Source organism: Athene noctua, chromosome 3, assembly GCF_965140245.1.
Source record: "Athene noctua chromosome 3, bAthNoc1.hap1.1, whole genome shotgun sequence".
In the NCBI taxonomy this organism is placed as follows: Eukaryota; Metazoa; Chordata; class Aves; order Strigiformes; family Strigidae; genus Athene; species Athene noctua.
The window spans coordinates 73,728,751-73,754,868 of NC_134039.1; the positions used below are offsets into that span (position 1 = coordinate 73,728,751).

Sequence of the window (26,118 nt, forward strand, 5' to 3'; positions counted from 1 at the left end):
ACCCAAAACCACCAGCCACCTTACAAATACTGTGGGTCACAGACTTGAACTAATAACTCTTGTGCATGCTTTCTTAAATCATCAGTATAAAATAGCTGTATGGTTTTTTGTTTATTAACTTTGATATGTAATTGAGAAGTCTATTCACCACTACAGTGATCTACTTAATTACAACTAATTCTTGTGATCTAGAAATCTTTGTGGCAGCACTGATATTTCTAATCTGTTATGAACGTTGTCTTTAAGGAAACTGAAAATGCATGTATATAATTGCAAACAACTTCAGAGGCAGCTGCTGTCAGGCAAATAATTTTTTGTAAATCAGAGACCTGAAATAAGATGCTTAGGGCAATTGTGTGGGTTATGGTAAACATTTTTAAGCCTCATATCCAGCTCAAGCACCATATACAATGTAGAGGTTAATGAACATCTCTGGATGATGGGCAATATGCTAAACTCTCCTCAAAAGAATCTACTCAGACAGTATCTTGTGGTCACACTGTCACTTTTCTTTATTTTTTCCCCTGGGAAAAAAAAATAATTCTGGACATAGGCAGCCTGAGACGCTTTCTCTATCCAAAACTCATTCATAAATTCCTTTTCTCTTTCCAAAGGGATCTTCCCCTTAATGTAATTTTAATGTAATAACAGGTCTTTTACAGTCATTTAAAATACATTTCATTCCTAATAATTTAGAATGGAGTAGGAAACACGCAGCAGCTGCGACTCCCCCCAGAAAAGTAAGTTTTCAACTTGTGATGAGTTGTAGGTCCCCTGTTACAAAAACAAATGGCAGATGAAGACTGACTGGTTTACTTTGAGGTAAATTCAAGCAAGACTAACAGGCAGGAGCATGGCATTGATTCCTCCTCCAGCTGCCCCACACATACTTTGTGTCCGCAGAGGACTATAGAGCAAAAGAGTTATTGCATGTGTCTCATCAAAGGCAATACCTCAATACCAGAGGCAGGAGTAGGTTGAAAACAGCACAAATAAGCCTGATTTCCTGAAAATGGCTCAAACCTATGGAAGACTTGAAGATTGGTATGGTTTGAAAGTCTGTTTGGTGGCACTGTGGGAGGAAGTTTTGTGTTGCAGGAGGCCTGAGATGGGAGAAGGAGGAACCATGAAGAGGAAAGTTCTGGAGAAAAGTAGGAGATAAGCAGGAAAAGCCATAGGAGTAGTTTTATGGGAACTTCTGAAAGGTTGGGCCATGAACTTGACAAAGAAGATGAAGGTGAATCAGTAAAAGGATTTAGTGTGGTTTGCTAAGGAATTGAAGCAAGGAATCGATTTTAGCTGTGACATTTTGAGGAAAGGCAAGGTGAGCAACAAGAGGGCCAGAACAGAGAAGGTTGCGGAGACTGAGGGTGAAGCTATCAGGGCCTTACTGTGGGAACAAATAATAATAATAATAATAGATATTTTTTGAGGATGCTCTTGAGAGAATGTCAGCAGGATTAAATGACAGCATCAGTCTGGAGAGAAGAGGGAAGATGGTGATAATGTTGAATATAACGCTGAGGATGTGTGCTGCCTGGATGCAGAAGCTAATAGGTTTCTCAACTACAATCAAACAGGGTAGGCAGGTGAGGTAAGATAAGGGGGTCAGTTTTAGCTACAGTTGTATAGTTAAATGAAACCATCTGGCCTTACTGTCCTGGAGAGTGGAGACCTGTCTATAGAAGAGGGAGAGAGGTATTTTAAAAAACAGAAAAGACAAAGATGGAGACTCCATGGGAACAAAGAAAGTTTCCAGAAGTTGGCGTTCCTGAGGAGGAGGATTTAGGAAGAGCGTGGACAACAGCTGCATCAAAACAGGTAAGAGAAGCATAAAATAGACTTTAGCAGTATGAGGGACAGAGATGAGGGATGCAGGGAGAAGGCAAGGTTGTCTGAAAAGCTATCCAACATCTGATTTTTAACCTGGTGCAGCCCCCCATGTACACATTCTCTTCCTGTGTTCAGAAATGATGCCTGGGCAGCATTTGAGGATACTTTGGATATTTGCCCCAAAAATTTAGCAGGTTGGAGGTACACATGCACAGGTCCACCCACCATGTGATACATGCTCGCCAGGTCCAACATGTATCGCACACCGATCCCATGAGTATGTTCTTGGGATGTGTCAAGACTCGGAGGTCACAGTGCCCATGAACATGCCTATATCCAGGAGTAACACCACCCTCTTCTGCTGTCCTAACAAGTGTCCCTTTCCCACTTATCTGTGCAGGAGCAAATTTTACAAACAAGGGATTATCTGCTGCATGTTGCACATACCATTTGATTGTACGTGTTTATGCACATCTGATCTCAACCAGGGACCATCTGACACACTGATTTTGGGGTGTTTGGGTTATTTATCATGTCCTTGAGTCAGGCATCTACAGTCTGTCCTACAGGGATTATTTGATATTCAGCCAGAGGTGAGCATGCTTCCCACAGAGATATGCTATTGATAGGGAGATGTAATGACTTAGATGAAATCATTACTTATCCTTCCAGTAAGTTGTGTCCTGATTTAGTAACATATTCCATTTGAAGATCATATTGTCTCTGGTGAGTCTGCTTTACAACAGCAGTGCAAACAAATTAAACAAAGTTTTGATATGCTTTTATCAAAGATTTGTCCCTAGTGTCCTTTGATTTACTTCTTGAGATCTCCTCTGGCACGAACTGGATGGAAGCAATATTTTCTCCCCCTCAAAGTTGATCTGAGCTCAAGCACCTCTGAGAATATATGAGCTCTGCCTTCAGAGCTGGCTTCAGGCATTCTGGAGAATGACTGCCCTCCCCTTAATATATTACAGGCTGAAGATAGCTGTGTGTCTTCATTTCTGTGAAACTGCTTTTTTTCTGCATTTCCTTGGCGTCCAGATGGTGGTGCTCTGTGTATCCTGAGCCAATACCAAAATGAAAAAAAACCCTGTTGCCTTTTCTTGCTGATTGACAAAGGGAGCTACAGAGGTATACATTCTCCTTGCCTTTAACCACCCTTCTCTCTCTAGTGAGAATCTAAATTAATGACAGATCTCATTTGCCAGCAGGGAAAGATTCTTGCATTTTGCAATTTTTGTAATTGCGTCACAGAGGTTAGAGATGGGAATAACCTAGTAATTACCCTTTACACCACTCCAAGTCTGCTAAAGATGGTTTTCTACAGCAGGAGGTATGGTTTCCAGTGCACATTTTGATATGAAGCAGAAAGCTGGAATGGAAAAAGAATGGGTTTCATGGGCACCACTGTAGAGTCTTTTTGTACCTAGTCTTTCAGAGGATCATTTTCTGTTGAAAATACTGTGATTAAGAAGATGAGCACTTGAGGTATCATGGTGCTAGCATGACTGTCAATAGGACTACAAAAGGGAAATATATCTTAAGAGGTAAGAAAATGCTCTTAAAGATGGACATGTTGAACGACTGGAAAATCCAAAATAGCCATTCATCAGGAAGACAGGTAAAGCAGTGTGTGCAACAGCATCAGCCAGTTATAGCTCTACTCATGTATACTAACTGCCAGGTTAATACTTTGCCAGGTTGTAAGATGCTACTGGTCTGTCTAGGTTTCTGTCTGTTAAATTCTCTGGATAGCCTGAATGCAGAGAAGGGATATCACTTGCTGTCATTATAAAGGAAGCCAATGATATATAGCAAATGCATAACTTTTGATCCTTTGGCTATGTTTGATGTGTGGTTCAGCCCTGGTTCCCAAGCACTGTGGTTCCCATGGGACTGACAGCATCCACCTGACACAAGTCTCTGTGGTAGGGGAGGCTTTGGGGTTGCAGACACCAGCACAGCCAGAATGCATGGGGTTCAGACACAAGGCCAGTCAAACTGTCTTCCACAGCGAGCATGGGAGAGGGACGCTGCTCCTGTCTATGAACAACCCCAATAACTTCATGGTCTCCCTGGAGGCTGTTGCTCATAGAAAAAATCTTGGCATTTTGGGGACTCATGATGTAGAAAGGTTGGCCAGCCCTAATGAAGGATTATAACTGTGCTCCATTGAAGGAAAGAAAGCTTGAGGTTGGCGGAGCTTTTCAATGTCTTTGATAAAAATCCTACGATTTTCACACCTTGAGAAGCTGGGATAGTTTTTGGGCAAGGGAAGAGCTGGTATTCTACCCAGCTGTCCCATGTGCTTTCAAGAGCAAGTCAGTCTGGCCCTCAGCCAGCAAAGCACTTAGATGGGAGCACACCTCTCAGTCCACGAATCATCCTGCTGAATTTGTTAGGGATCCTTATACACTTCCAGGAAACAATGTGCTTTGCTGGGCTAGGTCCAGCATCTTTCATGTCCCCCTTTGAGTAAAGCTCTTTCACATCCCTTGAAGCCATATTAATATGCTGGATGGGCTTATACACACTGACCAGCAGTGCACTGCTAGCTTGAGTCATAACCACACTTTCAAAAATTAATGACTAGAGTATACTTCTGCTTAAATTTAAAAAGCACCATTCTTTTTGGGTTGAAAGCAATATGAGCACCAGGAAAAGGAGAGCTGTGCCTACACACTGTTCCGGTGATAAACACATGTACTCTTGTTTACTCCCTAAATAGTAAGACTTTGAGCTCAAAGTTGGCAATGCTGGAGGGGATCAGCACATGGCTGAAAACAGCAGGTGAGAGCAGAGGAAGAGATGGTGTATTACCCTTTTTGTTATGGATGGATCCCAGAGCCCCAAAGGTGGCACTGCAACAGCAACTTGAGTGATAATGACAATAAGGGTCAAGTGGCAGTGTTGGGATAGAAGACCTTGTGGAGATGACAGAGACCACCATAAGTATCTAGCAGCAATGGACTGCCAGGGATTAGGGCATGAGACAAGAAATGTCCTGATGAGGGCACGCCTAGCTCTGTGCTGCACAGAATATCTAAGCACAGGGAATAAAGGAAACTGGGCAGTAGGCAAGTGAGCTGGACAGTGATAATTTCAGAGAGCACTGGCTTTTGCTTAATGCTGTTGTTGGGCAGATGAAGGGGCAGGCAGCAGCAGTCTTGACAGATTCATTGCCACCCAGCATCACTGTGAGGAGCTATGTCCCTGCCTGGGAAGCACAGAGGGCGTCATAGTAAATCCCAAGGCATGTGTTTCTGTTACTGAAAGACTTCAGAGAGACGCCACCTGGGAGAGTTGTTGGAAAGGAGTCTCCTAATCTGACATGTGTGTGGCTGAAGGTTGAATGAAATTGTAGGAAACCATTTTGATCAATGATGGCAGTCTGTGAATAATTTTCTGAGGATTTAACCTTCATGTGAGGGATAATGCTGTGCTGTAGGTCATTAGAAAAACTATTCCTGCAATTTCCTCAGAATGATGAACCTGGAGATGGTAACTGTGTCACAGGATTTGGTGAAGGATGAATGCTCTGAAGATGAGAGAGGAAGACAGCCAAGACAACAGGGTTTGCAGAGGAACACATGAGAGCATGATTCAGTGGGCCACGATGGCTGGCTCTGTGGACGCTGCTGGAGTTGGCTGAGTATCTAATATTGGCCTGTTCTTATACTAACAGGCAGAAGCAGTGTGTGGTGGACTTACTTACACTCTTGTGTGTATGGGTGCAAGAGGGATACAATGACATTCAACAGTTGGCAGTGGTTCTTCAGGTCTGCTGTTTCTTACCAGCAAATTTGTGTCCTGGTGTCAGCCACTTATACGTGTGCATGATTTAGAAAGGTGATTAAATTTTGTGGCTGAGGGTGTTAACATCATTTAAAATAACAGAATCATATGAAAACGAGCAGGAGAGAACTTCAGGAGGTCATGCAGACTATTCCTTGTCCCCAGGTAGGCTAATTGCACTGGTGTCACTTCCGATGTGTGAATAGTTTGTTCCTAAGGCTCTCCAGCACTGGAAGCTCACAGTGCCCTTAGGGAGTTGTTTCCTCTCCTTCACTCTACCCACTGTTGAAAAGGCTGTGGGATTTTTGTTCATCATATCTGATTTGAATATTTCTTTCTGGAATTTAAAACATGGTTTCAGGTGCTATTATCCATATATGGGCACTGAAAACCAAAAATGCTCACTCTGATTTATGGACTGCACCCTCACACTTGTAAAATAAGAGAACTGAGTTGGAGACATTCCTGCCACGCAAGGGAAATTAGTGGGGAAACTGAGCTTCTTCCAGTGGCACTGGGCTGACACGGAAACCAGAGGTGGCTGAGTAAAGAGACCAGCATGAAATACCCAGATTATACAAATGAATAGGCTGAAACCTTGCATGGTTTGGCAGTTCTCTGCCAGACACGTGTGTCTGAGAGATGGCCAGTTGCAGCAATCTTGTAATGGGGGTCAGAGAGTTGAGAGGAGGAAGGCAGTAACCAGAGGAATTAGCCCAATTCAGGGAATCTGAACTTTAGACTTAAGAGTATTTTAGGGGAAGAAAATTGAGCAAAAATGCTTAATTGGGTGCATTGGGAGGACGGACTATTTCTTGTCACAGTGGCACAGCGCAGCAAGACTCAATAGCAAGTTCAGGGTTCTTAAGTGGTGCTAGGGACAGATCTGTGAGTTGGCTCCTACCAAAAATGGTCTTTGGGACATCCATTTACGATGCACAACAACTGTGGGTAGATGTTGGCCATCATTTTGTTTTGCTGTGCAGGATGGGGGAAGATGGGTCTCCTGCAAGTGAGGGGAGGTGATGGGAGGTTGTGGGGTGACCCAGCTCTGCTTGTGTGTCATGGCTCCAGCTTCTCTGAGGAGGCACATTTCTTGGGGAGTGAAGGGGCTGAGCTGAAGAAACAGTAGGGTGACTTTCTGGCAGGCGGGAACAGAGATCAGGGCCTCGGTTGAGTCTCAGAGGCTCTGACTGCTGGTGGGAACTCACCAAGGAGAAGGAGGCAGGGAAATCACAAATGGGTTATTGACTCCCTTTCTTTTCTGAAACCCATCCCCAGCACTAACCACATTTGAAAATACAGCTTCCAGGCTTTCTTTGCAATGGTTTCAAAAAACAATCTTACCTCTATAGAGACTTATTTTGCCAGCCTATTTTTCCCTAGCTTTGAGTTTGCCATTGACATTAATTAGGACTTCCTTAGCCTCGTTAGCCTGGTGTTTTCCTTTGTTACTGAGAACAGTGAAGGTGACCTTGCTCACCAGGTGGATTTTCTGAGCTCTGACAGTCTAATCATTAATGTCTTAGGAGCAGAGGTAGGGATCTTACATGGGAAACTTAAGAGCTATAAAAACATCACAGAGACAGCTGTCAGTGTCAGCTGGCGTAGCTCCAACAATTCTAAAGTAGATATGTTTCTAGTAAGTCATACTGTTCTCACACAGCACATGCTGTAACTGCACACACATTACACATATTGGGTGCAATGGAGTGAAGTGATATTTTTGTTGCATGATAAGCAAATACAACAAATACCTACATGTGTAGCTCTGTTGCAAGTGGCTGAACCGGGCACACTGAGAGTAATAACCAAAATCTGATAATCTCCATTTTATTATCCAGAAAAATGGAACAGTGATGAGCACAATGATCTCTGGTGATCTGGTTTCAAATGATAGCTCACAGCATAGAGAAAGTTATTTTGGGGGCTTCACTCTACTTTCCACCGGTACAGTCATAAAACTGTAGAATCACTGACAACTCTAAGTAGGAAGAGACTTCTGGAGGTCATGTATTCCAATTCCCTGCTCAAAGCAGGTCCAACCACAGCAGGCTGCTCAGGTTCATATCCAGTCAAGTTGTGAGTATGTCCAAGGACAGAGATGACACTACCTCTCTGGGCAACCTGGTCAGTATTTGACCATCCTCATCACAAAAAAACATAGCATGCTTAAAATATGAGTGGCAATCCCAGGTGAACAGAAACCTAGGCATGGAATAACTGAGTTCTGCCTCTTAATACCAGGCAGCATCAGGAGACCCGTGTGGGTAAGTATGTTTCAAGATGCTGTGATTGGTCTCACCTTCATAAGCATTACAAACACTAAGATTAAAAGAAGTATATAAACACAGAAGAAAATATTTGCCCATAGTAGTCTTTTTTTAACAGAGTACTGTGAAAACATAAAATTTTTAATTCCAGTCTGTCATCTATCACACGAAGTAAGAGTCTGACAACAGAAGAGTTGTCCTGAAGCATTCACACTGCAAAGGCACAGATGTGGGTAGCAGAGCCGTATGCAGCAGCCGGCTGCACTAGTACCAGGCTTGACTTCCAGAAAATGCAAACTGGGAGCTGCTGCTTTTCACTGGCAAGCACAAAAGTGTTGATACTGTTTCTGACCCATTTGAATTGCATACTTCAACATTTCTGCAGTGGATTTCTAAACAGCTGTATCCAATGGGGCCCTGATCCTTGCAGGTACTTCTGAACGTTACTTAAGAATAACATACACAGCTTGCAGATTTGCCACTAGCAGCTGCCACAAACTACTGAAAAAGGTGGATTATTAAGACTATGCAAAACCAAAGCTGGGAATATAAATACCAGGCGAAACGCTTACATGTTGCTGAACATGCTGCCTAACATCAGCAACACGAGACAACAGCAGAAAGCCATGCAACGTATTTTGGCAGAAGCACGCAAACATTTCACAGCTTGTCCTCTGGATGCCATGCTCACACTTACATTAGTCTGTGTCATACTACCTTAACTTGTTTTAAGCATTTCCATCATCTGTGAGATAGGAAGGGAAAAACAGAATAGTTAAGGTATAATCAAATGAGATCTTGCACATCGTAGTATAATTTGTAAACAATCTCATTATTGGCTGTAGTGTGGAGGGTGTGAATGGTTCAGGCTTCTGTCTCAGTTCATCCAGACAGGGAAACTTCTGAAAGCCAGGTGAGTGGTTCAATGGGTTACTAAGGAGGTAGATGAAAAAACTAGGATTAACAGAGGAGAAATAGTGACAGAATATAAACAAACACATTAAAAAGTGAAGAGTTTTTGTGTCTTACTACATTTTCTTTCTATCATGACAGAATCAAAACTCCCAGTAACACCAGTGGACAATTTAAAACACTATGTTAATCTGGATATTTAAAAAATACCTGAATAAAGATGCAAAATTAAAAACCAAACAACCAAAAATCAGAACAATGAACTAGATCAAAGGTAAAACTACATCAGTTATCACCTCAGTATGTACAGATCTACAGAAGTTTTCCTTCTAGATGAGAAATTACAGTAATAAAAGAAAAATAATACATCTAGAACTCGTTGATACATTGCTCAACATTTTTGTTTATATTTCCAAAATCATAGGTACCATTTGAAAGACCCAGCCTACCAAATCCTTATATGCACAAACTCTCCTAATGGCTTAGATTTTAAGGGCAGCCATGCATTGCGCTTTTAATTATGCACCCGCAGAAACCTGCTCTGGTGAGATCTTGTGCTCATGATGCTCTGAGAAAACCCAGGGGAACCTAAAGATACTTTGGATCTCAAAGCACTGTATCTTTCATCACCAGCTCCTATAATATATCATGAATTTACAGTACTTTGCATAACTGTATAAACCTTTTGTGTCTGATGAGGAGATACTAAAAGTCACCTGCAAGCTGAAGGATTTGTATCAAGAAAAAATGTGTACTTGCACATCTATATATTATACTGCTGAACAGCTAAAACTCCATAACAAGCATGGAAGAAACAAGAGTCTCTCCTGAGGCAGTGGCAGAGTAATCAATTGGCCTCAACTTCCGCTATTTGAGAGAAGCCTCAAAGGAGATGCTAGAATAGATAGAATTTGAGACACTATCCTAAAGCAATCATTTCTTAACTAAGAACATAAACCAATGGTTCCACCATCACTTGAAAACTTCTGAAAAGAATTGAAGAACTTTAAAGTGTATTTGACATACAAACCACAAATAGCCAAAATAACATCAGTTGTATTTTCTAGCTAGATCTAATGCAGAAGCACTGTAAAATACAGAAGAGAAATTAGACACAGTAGCTGGAAATATCTAAATGCACTGATAGGCATGTTCCTGGTGAAAATGATCAATATATTAACTTTTCTAAAGATTCACAGTAGGCAGTAAGAAAAAAAAAAGTCTCCGTGTGTGTGTGTATATTTTTTTAAAAAAGAATTTGCTGGATTTCTGTCTTTCTTGGAAGCTGTGACTGTTTATATACTGGTACTGGAGTGCCTCCATTGGCTTGTCTCCTACCATTATTTTGGCAATGAAAACAGGGAACAGACAGAGGTGCCGAAGGATACACACACTGGTTGAGTACTGAGATACAAAGCAAAGCAGCCATTTCATTTATAATGCTGGAAAAAGGAGGTAAAATAGCTTATTAAAAAAGTGATATTGACATAAATTTACTTTTTTCCCTATTTTATTTTGATCCTTCTGCATTGCAAGAGCCAACAATCAGGAATTTGTAGTGCTGTAATTGTTCTTGGCTCCCTGCCTCCCTCCAGCACATCCTGGTTAAGTGGAACCAACGCTGTTTCATGCAGATTAGGCAGCAGTCGTTACAATTCAGCAGCATTACACCAATTGGACACACTTGAGAAATATCCTAGAAAAACTGAGACCCTATTCAAGACCTGATGAAGGCTACCATGCTCCACCTTTCCCCAGACACGTGAGCCTTCCCCAGGATTGCCCGAGGATGTTCCTGCCCCACCAGACTTGCTGGCCATGCAGCCACTGAGGGAGGTGAGAAGTGCAGTCCCACTCCTGCGATGCTGTGGAGAAGACCCAGGGGAGCTTGGGCACTTATTGCCTGTTCCATGGGCCTTGCTTTAGGCCCACCATCCCCATGAAGATGAAGGCTTAGTTATCACCCAGTTAGCATAAAACATACAGAAGTAGAGCCAACCTCACTGCTCAAGTCTCCTGGGGGATCTGCACATGTTTATTGTCCCAGACAACATCTTCTCTCCTCAGGAGACTCTCCTGCTACCCTCTTATTTAGGTCAAGAACTGTTTTCCCTCCATATGTACGTATCATGTAGCCATAGTAGGAATAATTTCTGGCCCTTAACTGGTTAATAAACAATGTTTTCCTTTGGTCAGAGGTAAAACTCTTGTCCCTCCTTGAGTTCCTCCTTGGCTTCTTTCATTGAGGGCTGTACCTTTCACTGAGCCTTACTTTCTGCAACAGCCTGTACCCCAAAATACACAAACATATTTCTAAGCAGGTTAAGTGTATATAGGTGACGGCTGTCTCCTGAACAAGTTCAGTCATGGGAATGATCCAGCACTTGATGATGAACTGGGAAGACGGATCCCCAACCTCTTTTCTTCGGTAAACTGTGACAATGCACATGAGATACTGGCAGGCCTGGGGCCGTCTGGGGATGTGCCCACATCCATGTTTCAGCTGGGATCAGGAGAACATTTCTGAGGTGAATTTCCCATTTACTGCGCTTGTTCCAGCTGATAATGGGCAACTGTGGGGCTGTCCTGGTTTTAACTGGGATAGAGTTAATTTTCTTCCTGGTAGCTGGTATAGTGCTGTGTTTTGGATTTAGGATGAGAATAATGTTGATAGCACACTGATGTTTTAGCTGTTGCTGAGCAGTGCTTACACTAAGTCAAGGACTTCCCAGCTTCTCATGCTGCCCTGCCAGTGGGGGAGGCTAGGGGTGCACAAGCAGCTGGGAGGGGACACAGGCAGGACAGCTGACCCAAACTGGCCGAAGGGTTATTCCATTATGTATGGGGTTATGTTGAACAATAAAACCGGGGGTGGTGGCCCACTGCTCAGGGACTGCCTGGGCATTGGTCAGCAGGTGGTGAGCAATTGCATTGTGCATCATTTTTTTGTATTTCCTATCACTATTATTATTTTCCCTTCCTTTTTTGTCCTGTTAAACCATCTTTATGCCAAACCATGAGTTTTACCTTTTTTCTGATTCTCTCCTCCATTCCACTGGTGGAACAGCTGTGTGGTGTTTAGCTGGGTTAAACCACAACTGGGGCCAAGAGGGAACTCGGCTGGAATAACGTCCTCTCTCCACCACACCACTGCCATGGACATTGGGCCCCCAGCAGAAGGTGTTTCACCCTGCAGCACTGCTCCTACTTGATTGATCCTGTTTAAATCAATGTGATTGTCTGTATGAGCAAAGTTGACAGATCTGTCTCTAAGTGGCATTTACTCTACCATATTATTTGGCATATAAATCAGCTGTTTGGGGCAGTGGTGACTGTTTTGTTACCACTGTGAATTTAGGAAAAAATCTACTGAAGTCACTGAAGAAAGTCCATATTTACAGTGGAACAACTGGTGTTAACACTTGACTGGTTTTATCTAGATGTGTGGTGCAGCCTTGTACTGGAGCTAGTTTAATGGGGATCTTCTGTCTTTTGGGATCCTTGAATTTAGGGCTATAGGAAGAAGTAATCAATCAAGATCATTCTTTCTTCCAAAATATCATATACATGATATGGTGAATTATGCATTTGGTTACATAGTTGTAAATCTGCATATCGCTGTTTGTACCTAGTGACAAAATATTCTTTTAGCATTTTTAATTATTACAGTGAAATTCTCCATGATGTATATGGCAAGTAGTACTTTTATCTAGAAATATTGATGACATCTTGCCTATGGCAATGAACAGGTTTTAATACAACAATAAAGCATGCCCTGTCTTCTTAATTAGTTTCTATTGATTAAACATGCAGATTATTTACAAAAAGTCTAATGCAACGGAAAGGAAGAATAACTAATGCAATGGCTGTATTCCCAGGGTCACACGCAATTCATCTTTACTAAGCCAGCTGAGCCTCTATAACCTAAAGGCATTTATGAAATAATAGGGAGAAAGCTTTAAGTTAAGCATTTTCAGTATAAAAAGTATTTGTTTGATTTGTTTCTTAAGATGAAATTCTCCTATTCTTGAGGGAAAAGTAAAGTGCTCGCTGAGTTAAAGCCATAGACACCTTGCAGTAAGATGTAAGAAGCCTTGTCAGATCACTAATGGAAACAATCTTTATGATGCTGAGATTTTGTAGCTTATAATGAAACATCAAAGTCCAGCCCCTTTAACCTGTATCATCCTCACATGCCCTATTTTACACATCACAGCAATTAGTGAAGTATATAGTATATATTTAGATGAAGGCTTTCTGTCAGGAGCTGGTGATGTAGTGACTCAGCAAGGCATCATCAGAAGGCATTTGTCAGTGCTAAGGCTTTGTACACCTCTGTGGGGGCTAGACCTGTCAGATTAATACAAGGGGCTATTTTTGTAACATCCAGAAAGTTTCTGCTGTACATCAAACTGCACTAGCTGCTTATTTTAGATGACATCAATTGATACATTTTTCTTGAACAATACAGTCTTTAGCCCTTTTAGGGTATGTACATCTCCTAAAATGAAACTTTTCTGTGAAGCATTTTGTAGAAGAAGGGCTTCCAAATTGAGATCATCAGAGACATTTTCATCAGGTGCTTCAAACGTACCAGTGAATTAACAGCCCATGTACCGAAAGTAACAGTCGGGGTGACAGGCTGACTGGGTATCAGGGAGTACTCTGAGCACATCATTTGGGACAACATGAACATCTGGATTCATGCCCTGCTCTCTTCTGCCAGGTTGGGGTTTGGCCCCGGTCAGGGCCAAATGTCTCTTGAAAGAGGCCCTTCAGCTGATTTGGACTTTTATTTATCATGCTCATGTTTTCTCCCAGCAATGGAGATCTCACTCTCCTTCCCATCCACTCAGTTGTTCTCATTTTTGAAAATAACTTGCCTGAAAGCTGACATTTTTCCTACAGATGTTGATGCTGGATCACATGAGCGTGACTTGAACAGTCTGCTGCTAGCAGAGGGGCTGTGCTTTACTTTTTCTTGGCTGCCTTTAAATCTGCCCGTGGTGTTTGGAAGGTTAGTCTTAGCCTACGAACTGAGCATTTTGCTGACTCCTGTATTCTTCCACGTCCCTGAGCTGATGGGGCAGACCCTGACTGTGAATCTGTGAGACAGTGGAAGACCCTTGAGATCCCAGCTTTGTCCCCAAGGTCGGAATCAAGGACTTCAAGGAACTTCTAGAGAAATAATGGAAATTACCACTGAAGCCAGGTAATTTCATCAAAGATGTCATCATTAACACTTGGCTTTCACAATGTGCTCTTTTTATGTGTAAATCTCAGAAGGATATTGTCAAGGAGGTCACTGTTATTAACTCTAATGGCACAGGGAAGTGACTTGGAAAAGGTGACACCAGAGCCAACAAAGGCACTCCTTTCTGAGTCATGGTCTGACTCTCAGCCCTCCTTGCTTCTGCTGCCCTGTTGCCACCGGATCTGCCCTCCCTCTCTCCTGTCCCCTTCTGTGGTCCTACATCAGATGTCCATCCTTTCTCACTAAAGCACTTACCAAGGCCCCTTAATTGGCATATGCTCCCAGGTCTTGCTTGGTAAAATGTAGCTGTGTCTGCACTTTGCTAAATGGAGATGGATTAATCGCATGCTTAAAAGCTTTCCTGGAAGGAGACCCGCATTCTAGAGCCAGATCTACCTTCATTGCTGGAGCCTGCAGGGAGGAGGAGAAGGCATTTTTCTTCTTCTCCCATGTTGGCTGGAAAAGAGATGGTAAAGAGAAGCAGAGAGAGCCGTGACTTGGTTTCTGCACCAGAGCGCACAACGTAGCGCTGTCAGGAAATCAGGAACTGGAGCTTGAGGCTCTGAGCACCTGCCTGGATCCCAAAGCACCCTAAGAGCAAGGCTGAGCTGAGAAGTATACCACATCTTAGTAGTCCTTCCATATTTTTTAATAAAAACATTTGGAGACAAGGTTTGCCTATTAATTCTGGACCTAAAAACTCAACATTCTTTATGCAGGTAGCTATTATAGTAGTGGTAATATTAGTTGTATTTAGGATAACTAGTAATAATTGTCTGCATAAAAAACATTGTTGAGTTTTTAGTAGGAATTGGGTGCTAGTAATATTAATACTTTCATTTAAGTAGCTCTTTTGTATGCAAAACTTGTTAGGGATGGTATCTAAGTTGTACAACACAGGGATGCTGGAACATCCATTACCTAAGCCATTAAACATCCTTTAAACTATGGAATAAAAGCACCACATTGTGCCTGTTATTATAAGAACCCAGCATTTAATGCCCTATCAAAAAGAAAAACTGTACTTCTTACATGTTCTCCTGACTGAAGCTTATTGTCTTTTCAGAGAAGCAACAAAGTTTGGACTTGATCTGTATACTCACACTTTCAGTTTTCATCCCTTTATGTTATTATCGTTAATGCATGATTTTTAAAAGATCTGTTCCTGAAGTAATTTCCCCTATCAAAAGGTTTGGTTTTGCCTCGGAGGTGGATTGTAGTGGTAAGGCATTAGCTGTTTTTTCCCATCTGCTTAGCCACAGGGGTGTGGCGCTCAGATCACAGCTAACCCTTGCAGGAGGTTAACCTCCGCGGGAAAAGAGAGCACAAACACCAATATGGTGGAAGCTATCTGTTCGGTTTATTAACTGCGCAATTGCTTTATATACCCCTTTCTGTACATCGCGAGATCTTTAGTTCCCTGTTCTTTCCGTGCATCACGAGATCTTTTCATGTGCCTCTGTTTTTCCCGTACATCGCGAGATCGTCCGAGCGCCTCCCCCTACACTGGATGTTTTATACTTATAAACTCACCTGTGGTATTAAGGACAAAGATCTCTTTGCTGAATCACTACAGTCAACAGGAATTTCAATATTTATCTCCGTGGCAGTTGGTTGAGGTCCCTTTTAGTTTCCTTCTCTTTTAAGTTGCTGCTTTTGTTTCCCTAGACTCCCAGCATCACTCATGGCCATGTGAGCGGAGCATTCTCACTACGACAGCCAATAGCTGTGACAGTCATTGATTTTTTTGGTTCAACAGCAGAACCAGGGAAAAAAAAAATATTTCTATCAACCTTCTGAAATGCAATCCTGAAAAATTTAATTTCAGATCAGCAAAATACACAATCTGGGGGACACGGCATAGAAGTAGAGGAATGAGGGTTGTGGTCAGTTCATCACACCTTGTCTCTGGTGCTCCTCCTTCCTCAGGGGGAAGGCTCCTTGCACTGTTCCCCTGCTCCAGTGTGGGGTCCTTCTCACGGGAGACAGATCTCCATGGTCTTTCTCTGACACGAGTCCTTCCCACGGGCTGCAGCTCTTCATGAACTGCTCTGGCGTGGGTCCCTTAGAGTCCTGGCCTTCTTCAGGTGCAGCCACCTGCTCCAGCATGGGGTCCTCCATGGGCTGCAGGTGGACATCTGCTCTGCTGGTTACCTCTATGGGCTGCAGGGGGACAGCCTGCCCTCTCACCATGGGCTGCAGGGGAGTCTCTGCTCCAGTGCACCTCCCCCTTCTCCTCTTTTCTTCAACTGACCTTGGTGTTTTCATAGGTATCTCCCTCACAACTCCTCCTTACAACTCCTCATCCTCCCAGATTCCCCTTCTTAAATACGTTATCACAGTGGCGCAGCCACCATCACTAATTGGTTCAGCTTTGGCCGGAGGTGGGTCCGACTTGGAGTGGGGGGAGATTTGAGAAGCTTCTTGTATTGGGTCTGGCTGAACTGGAATTGGTTTTCCCCTATAGCAGCCCTCACGGTGCTGTGATTTATGCTGGGAGCTGTCAGGGTGTTGATGGCACCCTGGTGTTGTGGCTGCTGCTGAGCAGTGCTTACACAGCACCAAGGCTCTTTCTGATATTTCCCCCAGTGGGATGGGGTGGGCAAGATCTTGGGAGGGGACACAGCCAGGACAGCTGACCCAAACCGACCAAAGGGATATTCCATACCATATGACGTCTGCTCAGTATAAAGCTGGGAGAAAGGAGGAAGGGGGTGGGGTCACCCTTGGTCCTCCGAGGCAACCACTACGCGTATTGGAGCCCTGCTTCCTGAGAAGGCCCGACATCGCCTCTTCATGGGAAGTAGAGAATAAATCTGATTGCTTTTGCTTCCGCGCGCGGACTTTTGCTTCGCTTTGCTTATATTAAAACTGCTTTTGTTTCACCCACAAGGGTTAGTTTATCTTCTTTCCCCTCTTTACCTTGTTGAGAAAACCAAGGGAAGGGGGGGGGGAAGTGATAGAGCGTCTTGGTGGATACCTGGCATTTAGCCAGAGTCAAACCATCACACTTCTCAAAAGGGCCACTGCTGTAGCCCCCTTCCCCACTGCCAAAAATCCATCACACACACACAAACCCAATACATGGAGCCACATATCCTGTATCACCATCATTACACCTGGGAGGGAAGAGGGAAACTACTCCCAAGGTCTAAACTATTTATCAGATAAACTATTGCTGCATTTGACTCAAATTCTTAAAGAATTGTTATGATCCCAAATTGTTTTTTTTTAATTAATAAAATAACTAAATATGGTAAATGCTGCTCACCACCTCTGAACATCAATCATGCACACTGAAGCCACCATGCCTGTGAGCTCCACCTGCACACACAGTAGGGCTGCTGGTGAATCCTTCAACTCTGCCAACATGCTGCTCAAGACAGTATCACGATCTCAACTGCCTCCCTGCAGTCTCCTCACCACTCTGCAAGCCAGTCCCAACCTGAAGGATCCGCACATTGATGCTACTTCACTAATCTCACTGATTTAGGTTAGAAATTCTCAAGGCTGTATGTCAGCTCTCTTGTACACATTACTATTTTTGTATCTAAATCTTCTTTAAATATTGGACAGACTCTTTTTCATAGCTGAGTAGTCATTTCAGGACGTGAGGCGGTTGATTTACAGTTTGTACTTTGTACACTTTCTGTAGTGAAGCATAAAATTGAAAGGCTTATGTCAAATTCATTCATACATGGACACGTTCAAGAACAAATTAATTTTAAAGCACTTACAGGGTATATAATGTTTCTATGTCATGCTTTACAAATCTATGAAGTAATTTATAACATAAAGTCTACTTTAGAAGAGAGCTGCAGTAGAACAGATAGCAGAACAGCAATTTCAATCTCAAATATCCCAGTGCTACAGTCTTCCAGGTATCTGCAATTCAGATCTGATAGGAATCATGAGTAATCAGTTTCTAAAGCAAAATTATTATACAAGGAAAGGTTCTCAGTTCAAAACCAGGCTATTTTAGGACAAATTAAGTTTTCTAACCATCAATATGCAACACACTAGATAAGGGGTCAGATTCAGATCTCAAACTAGTACAAGGCAGGAATTGCAGTTATGCAGAACTAGAATAAACTGATTTAGATGAATATTGGATAAGTGACATGTGTAACTAATACTAGGGCCATTGTAGTTATCTTCAAGAGTTTCCACTCCATGAGAACAGATGTTATCCAGCTGACATTACTGTTGTGGTCCTTCTCTTCTGGATGGCATGGCCAATGGAGGGCACTTCTGCACAGGGCGAGTGCCTTTCCTGTGTCATCCAAGTGCAATTTCTTAAACATTCTTCCAGTGCATCGTGTTTTGGAGGCCCACCAGCTTCATTTTGCTTTCTTCAGCAGGAGCTGGGAACTGCCAACACTGCTCAGCACTGGCCTCTCACAGGGCCAGGGGATCCAGAAACTATGTGGACCACCTCTCTGGTCACAGCCAAGCTCCTTCTCTACTTGCAGCAACATCATGCCTGTCAATTCCCCCACACCGAGCACTTATCATTAGCAAATGAGGTAAGCAATCATTAAAAATGTTCAAAGATAAGTGGTGACCCATATTCAACCCTGGGATGTGCAGGTACAGGTCCCCTGAAATTGAAGGCTGGCATGAATGGGAAGGAGTGCTGAGTCTAACGAGCCGACAGCCAGTTGGTGTGTCACAGCTACTCTTGCTCCCTCCTGGCATCCTTATGTTTGCGGTTTTTTCAGGGGTATTCCTGCTCTCTCTGCAAGCAGCAATTTAATATACTAACAGTGCAAGGAGTAAAATATACAGCAAAGGCTGCCATGCTCCTCTTCCCACTATTCATCCCACTTGGCTTGCGCATGGTGTCTGGGTAGCTAACTCTAATTTGGACGCAGGTAGTGTGTTCCCTCATCTCCTCAGGAGAAACAGAGACATAATCAGAATTTAGAGTGACTTCTAAAAGGTACATATTTCAAAGGTAAAATTGAAACATAAAGCATTCAGAAAAACTATAACCCAAGTACCACCTGTGTGCAGAAAGGGAAAGGAAAATATAATTCTTCGTAACAGCCAGTGGCTGCAGACCAAAGGACCTAATTCAAGGAAGCTGTTCCTACTCCTCGCATCAGAGGGAAGAAGCCCTAGTTTCAGTTCCCCCACGCAGTGAATTCTGAGGTATTTATAAAAAGTGGAACAGCTTTCACAGCACAGGGTGATAAAGGTCACCCCAGCACAGCTGGGCAGGTAACCAGACAGCACAGCCACAGCGACGCGGGGAGAAACCCTGGCTGTGGGGCAACGGGACCATCCTTCAACACAGACACACAGGCCAGGGGGTCACCCTGGGGCTGGGTGGATGCTCATGCAGAATGGAAGAGCTGCGTCTTGTCCTTCTGCTGAACACTGGGACCAGGTTTCTCAAAAGCAGCTAATGATATTTGGTGCATTAAACTTCTCAACATAGGAATTGATTTCGTTGGACATTCTCTTTCTGAAAGTCAGTTCAAACTGAGTGCCCCAAAAGTCCTTTTGAAAAGGTTAACCATTGCCAGCCTCCTGCACTGCTTTCTTCTTTGCAGCCCAACAGTAGCTGTGTTGCTGACACATGTGAAGGGAGAACAGTCATTCCAGCAGGAAAGGGTAAAAAAGAAAGAACTATTAACCTAAAATTCTGCAATAAAGGAGGGAGATTACAAAGGAACCCAAAGAAAACTTGCATCCAACTCAGTAGGAATGCCTTAGGTCTAGACTTCACCTATTTCTTTGTAGAAAGCACATTAGCGCTGCAACCTTAACAACAGTTTTAAATGAAATGTCTCCTAAAATTTGCTTTATCGTCAGAAGGTGATGGCCGGCAGCCAGGAAGCACAGGAAGCAGGGGAGCGCTGGAGAAGCCCCCCCAGCACAGCCCTACTGCAACCAAGTGCCATGCTGCCCACTATGCTGTTTGCCAAGTGTTTTTCACACTCCTGTTTGCAGTTACTAATATATACCCCCAGCATTAATAATTTGGGCTGGAATCTGCTGTGATTTCTTTCTGCCTTGGGTTGCATTTTTTTCTTTAAAGTTTCAGCACAGCAGTTCAGCAGATTTTGAGAACCTGTATCATTGCCTATGGAGTTTCTGAAACTGTGAGGAGACAAAAATCGCCAGTTTTCCTGTGGCTCGCACAGCAGTACTCAAATATTAAATAAATGCTATTTGGATGGAGTATGTCTGAAGTTTGATTGTGAAAATCTGTGAAAAGACCTTGACAACTGAATATCAGTCACAGAATCACAGAAATGTCTAGGCTGGAAAAGATCTTGAAGATCATCCAGTCCAACAGTTCACCTAGCACTGAGAGTTCCCAACTACACCAGATCCCTCAGTGATATGTCAACCTGACTCTTAAACCCCTCCAGGGATGGGGACTCCACCACCTCCCTGGGCAGCCCATTCCAACACCTAACAACCCGTTCTGGAAAGAAATGCTCCCTAATATCCAGTCTAAACCTTCCCTGGTGCAACCGGAGGCCATTCCCTCTTGTCCTATCGCTTGTTACTTGGTTAAAGAGGCTCATCCCCAGCTCTCTGCACCCTCCTTTCAGGTAGCTGCAGAGGGCGATGAGGTCTCCCCTCAGCCTCCTCTTCTCCAGACTAAACCCCCCCAGTTCCCTCAGCCGCTCCTCGTACGACCTGTGCTCCAGACCCTGCACCAGCTCCGTTGCCCTTCTCTGGACACGCTCGAGTCATTCAATGTCCTTTTTGTAGTGAGGGGCCCAAAACTGAACACAGGAATCGAGGGGCGGCCTCACCAGTGCCGAGCACAGGGGTCAGATCCCTTCCCTGTCCCTGCTGGCCACGCTATTGCTGACACAAGCCAGGATGCCATTGGCCTTCTTGGCCACCTGGGCACACTGCTGGCTCCTGTCCAGCCGGCTGTCAATCAACCCCCCCAGGCCCCTCTCTGACTGGCAGCTCTCCAGCCACTCCTCCCCAAGCCTGTAGCGCTGCTGGGGGTTGTTGTGGCCCAAGGGCAGCCCCCGGCATTTGCCCTTATTGAAACTCCCCCAGTTGGCCTCAGCCCATGGCTCCAGCCTGTCCAGGTCTCTCTGCAGAGCCTCCCTGCCCTCGAGCAGATCAACACTCCCACCCAACTTGGTGTCATCTGCAAACTGACTGAGGGTGCACTCGATCCCCTCGTCTAGATCATCAATAAAGACGTTAAACAGGAGTGGCCCCAACACCGAGCCCTGGGGGACACCACTCGTGACCGGCCGCCAACTGGATTTAACTCCGTTCACCACAACTCTTTGGGCCTGGCCATCCAGACAGTTTTTTACCCAGCAAAGTGTGTGCCCATCCAAGCCGTGAGCAGCCATTTTTGCCAGGAGAATGTTGTGGGAAATGGTGTCAAAGGCCTTAATAAAGTCAAGGTACACAACATCTTTATGACAACAGTCATAAAGACCTATCCCACCACTGATGTGCTGGTGCAGAGAGCTCTGGGGCTGTTCATGCCCTATGGGTTAGATTTACAAAGTTGTTATAGTGTCATGCCATGATGCTGTGGCACCCATCTTTCAGGGATCTAACCCCCTTCAAGCATTCACGAAACAGGATATAATAGGTAAGCAGCTTGCACCGTGAGGTGTCCCTCACGGTAGATAGGTTCCTAAGCCTGGGATCCAGGAAAGCTGATACAACACAGAAGGACTGGCTATGCTAGATGATAGAAAATTTAAAGACCAGGATGCATTTGAAATGCAAGCCTGATGAGTTCTGCACAAAATGCAGAGAAAATGCTCAGCTTTTCCTGTCTGGCGGAGAGCTTCTTCTACTCAAGAACATTTCTGTGGACCCCTGCTGTTTCCTACCCTTGTATTCCAGGAAGACAGATATTGTTTGTCCTCCTTTCTACTGTATTAAATCCTCCCAGGTAGCTATCACAATGAAAAGTCTTCCAGGACATCTCACAGCTCCCCTGGAGACCTCCACAGGGCCAGGAGGGGACCAAGCCTTGGTCCCTGACTGCAGTACGCATTCCTAGCCAAGGCTGCCTCCTTTGTCCATATGGATCTTCATATCTGTAGTGTGCTATCTGGGATTTTGGGTAGCAGAAAATGTTCCCTGGAGATTGCAAAATCTCTCTTTCATGCCTAAATAAAAATATCTTACAGGTAGGTCCTCCCTCCGTGTGCATAAGGAAATCATCATTGAGTAAATGTCTGTGTTTACCCAGAAAAATGCTTATTAACAAATTACATTTGTTTCTCTCTAACATTATCATAACTTTCTCAATGAATTGATGTGAAGGAGTTTCTCTCTTGAGCTGGCTCTTTAATTGTGCTGCTAATGAGGTAGGTAGGGCACCAGGCACATGCAGCGCTCTCTGCTATTAGGGCTTGAGATTGCCTCCAGCTGCCAAACTAACACAGTGACAGTCAAGCCCACAGTGTAGACAAACATTTTGCTACCATCCCAGATTTCAAGTTAGCTTATAGAAAATGTGGACTTCCACAATATGACTTTCTAAGGTGTTTGACTTGATATTGCAGGGTATAACATTAGCACTATGTAGGTTTAATAAAGTGCACAGGAAACAAAGAACTGCTTTCTCTGAGTAACATCTGACAATGAGCCACCATCATTAAACAGGGGTGTTCCTTGTAGGGATGTGTACAGATTGTTCCTAGACCTGAAATTGTTCATTCATCAGCAGTGCAGATGCTACATTAGATTATTGCTGATAAAATCTGTAGCTTGCACAAGAATCGATGTTACGTTTAAATGATGAAGAGAAGGCTGCCCTATGAGACCTATTGCTTGGTCAGCTGGATCCACTGTTTTTAAGTACAGCCATATACAGAGTTAAATTCCATGGAAGAAGAAATAATGGCTGCTCTAGTTAAGTGTTATTTTTCCTCTAAAAGATTTAGAGGCCAAACAAGAAGCTCTTTTATGGCTGAGAAGGCTAATGAGACCTTGGAGGACTAAACGAGGGATGCTGAGATGGAAGCAGGATCTGAGGCTGACATGTGTGTGCTATCTGCAGTCGTAGTATCCACATATCACTGAGGATGCTGAGAAACTGGGAAAGATGCAGAGAAGAATTGCAAAAGTGGGCCAAGGACTAGAGAAGGCACCTAATGGGGAGAGAGAGATTTAAAAAGCACTATTTGTCTAGCTTATCAAAAAGAATATTGAAAGGTCTTGATTACAGTGAATAACTATCTTCACAGGAAGAAAAGAGCTCTTTAATCTGGTGGAAAAAGATGAATGGTTGAAAGCTGAAACCAGATATATCTGAAGAGAAGATTAGGCAAAACATGTTAATACTGAGGGTTGAAAACAAGCTGCTGAGGGAAGGGAAGGAGTCTGCAGTGCTTGATGAAGATGTCATGATGCTTTTCTGAGAGAGATAATTTTCTTGTACACATGCTGTGTTTCAGTCCATCCCAATATGGGCACAACTGTGTGAGGTTTTAAGAGCTGTGATAAAATCTAGTTGTCTTTTCCAGCTTCAAGCTCTGGGACCCTGTGTGAGCTATCTGGAGGTGGGGCAGAGGAATGCATGTGAAATGCTGGGGTTTCAACCCCAAGCCCCAAATTAATGTTGACATCTGGGTGATTCCCACAGCCCTTCCCAAAGGGGGGTGAGTTTGCCTTTAGGCTTCCCTCCAGGGAGCGGCCGGCCTGGCAGGGAGAGCCATGAGGTAAAGGAGCCCCAGGTGTCTGCATTCAGTAAGCAAAGGTCAGGTGTCCCACTGAGGGATAAAAGCTGGGACCCCTGGCAGAAGGGGCAGTGTCTGTCTGTGAGGTGGAGGCACTGTGCAGAGTTCCCTGTTGGGGAAGGACCTCCCGCCTCCCTGGGACTGGGCTCCAGTCAGGTCTGGCTTTTGTAAACGTGGGCTGTGTAGAGATTCAGTGTGTGGCTTCCTTGGTCTGATGTGTTTGGCTTGTTGACTCGGTTGTCTCCTGTCCCTTCTATGGGAGACTGCATTTCACCATTTATTCCACCCATTGTTGGTCGTGTGCTGTCATTGTTGGGGTCAGTGGGATTGGTGTCAATTATGTATAATCTGACTGACTTGTACCCCCAGTGCTCACCCATGTACTGACCCTTTTGTATCAAATACAATTTGGTTATTGGTTCATCTTCATGCTAGGCCTAATAACTGGCAAAACAGCATGCCAGCTGGGGCTCTGTGCAGGGAGAAGCAGCCCCTATTTTCTCTCTCTCCCCCCTTTCAGCAGGACAGTTATGCCAGGAACCAGTGCTGGCATTTACTCCTAAAAGCCTGGTCGGCTGTGTTTCCAAAATACCTTGCAGCACAGCAAAGCCCTTGCTTGTCTGTCCTTACTAAACCCTTCCTCATGAGCAGAGGAGATGGTGGGGCATTGCAGGGGCACCCATGGTGGCTTGCACCTGTCCCCATCAGGGCAGGTGGCTCAGGGTGCTGAGCTGGGCTGACAGAACTCCAGTGGGCAATGCTTTCCTCAGGGAGATTATTTGGGAGAACAACCTGTCTACTCATTCTGAGAGAGTTATCTCTGTGAAATTCAATGCTTTTTCTAAACTGAAATATGTATCCTCCCCCACTCTCTCCATCTCCCACAGAGATAAACAATTACTTTTTTCCCAGTGGAGCAACAGCATCCTTCAAATGCCTATTAGAAAGTTTCACCCTCACTTAGTTGATGAGCTCAGCTGTGCAGGCTCTGTCTGTGAGTCAGTCCTGCAGCCCAGACTAGCCACGCTGTGCTGCTGCTGTGCCTTTGCATCTAGCAAATGGTTTCCAATAGAATTATAACATTTTCAATCTATGGCAGGGTTGAACTCAACAGGGCTAAAAGGCTGAAAATAAGGTGAGTATGATGTCACCTGTGGCAAAACAATAATCCCCACCTTATTTGAAGCTGACTGTAGCTTTTTTATTCCTTTAAGTTGTCAGTCTCATGGCAAGATGCTGGCAAAAATTAACTCCACACTTCGCTTTGCAACAGGAAGGTGATTCTCAGGGAACGATGTTTCAGGCTTTCATAAATTTATCTGTAACAAAAATGCATCTCCCTAGTGAGAGGAGAGCTAGGCTGTAAATAAGCAGGGAATGCTAACACCCTATCATCGTGCTTCTAGACTCTTTCAGGATGGAGAGTCCTTTACTTGAATGTATAAAGAAATTATCAAAATCTCCAAACACTTACTATAGAAGAGTGAAAATCTGAACAGTGCTAGCAATGGCAGAGCAGCCTTTGGAGAATAGACATGTGGACTGTGATTGAATTTGCAGTGCCTTGTGTCATCCCAGACTGCATATCTGGGAACCCTTGAGGATTCAACCCTTGAAGAGAGTAACTTTCCTCCCACTCATGAATGGTTCTCAAACAGTAATCTCCACCGGCAAGCTGCAGATCACCCACGGATGCTCAGCAGGCAATTGTCTAGCCTCATGATGATACAGTAAGAAATCTAAGATCCTGCTCTTTTCCCAGTCCACTCTCCTTCCTCCAGGGCCCCTCACATATTTTCTTGCCATGACATTCCAGGGAAAGCAGCTGCTCTAGCTGCTCCTGGGATGCAAGAGTTACAAGGGAAAAAGCTCCTTGACCAGTATCACGCTAATGTGTGGTTAAGCCCAGAAACATCTCCTAATTATTTTTTATTAAGAAGGTAGAGAGGGATAATGAATGGTAAAACTAATGAGTCAGTTATGTGCTTTCAAAAGTATAGAGAATGAGTTATTTGACAGAAAACAGAAAGGCTTAATTGCAGTCTCTGTCATGAGCCTCTACCAGTTTGGCTGTCATATAATCCACTGAGTTTTCTATGACTGTCCTAGTCAGACAATCAAAAGTGAGGGACAAATTAGACCCAAAATCCACACTTGCAGGCAATTAAAAGCATAGCATTCTGACTGGTAGAGATGAACATTTAAATCATCTGATTTAACAATTAAACAAAACTTTGCTAACTTGTACAATAAAGAAATCAATAGAGAGATCAGAATAAAATACCCGGAATTGCCAAAGAGAAACAGAAGTGGAAATTAATGACAATTACAAAAAAATTCCAAACCCAAACCC

General features: G+C 43.8%; 1 protein-coding gene across 2 annotated transcripts in view; it reads right to left on the reverse strand.

The window, feature by feature from the left end:
• LHFPL3 (LHFPL tetraspan subfamily member 3) overlaps window positions 1–26,118 on the reverse strand; it is a 277,203-nt gene that overhangs the window by 30,487 nt on the left and 220,598 nt on the right. Inside the window, exon 3 of one of the 2 annotated variants that reach the window (XM_074903363.1) lies at window positions 8,602–8,649. The exons of the other annotated variant lie outside the window; for it this stretch is intronic. Within the exon in view, the coding sequence (XP_074759464.1) occupies window positions 8,633–8,649 (17 nt within the window). The 3' untranslated portion in view covers window positions 8,602–8,632. The remainder of the gene's footprint in view (window positions 1–8,601; window positions 8,650–26,118) is intronic. 2 annotated transcript variants of the gene reach the window in all.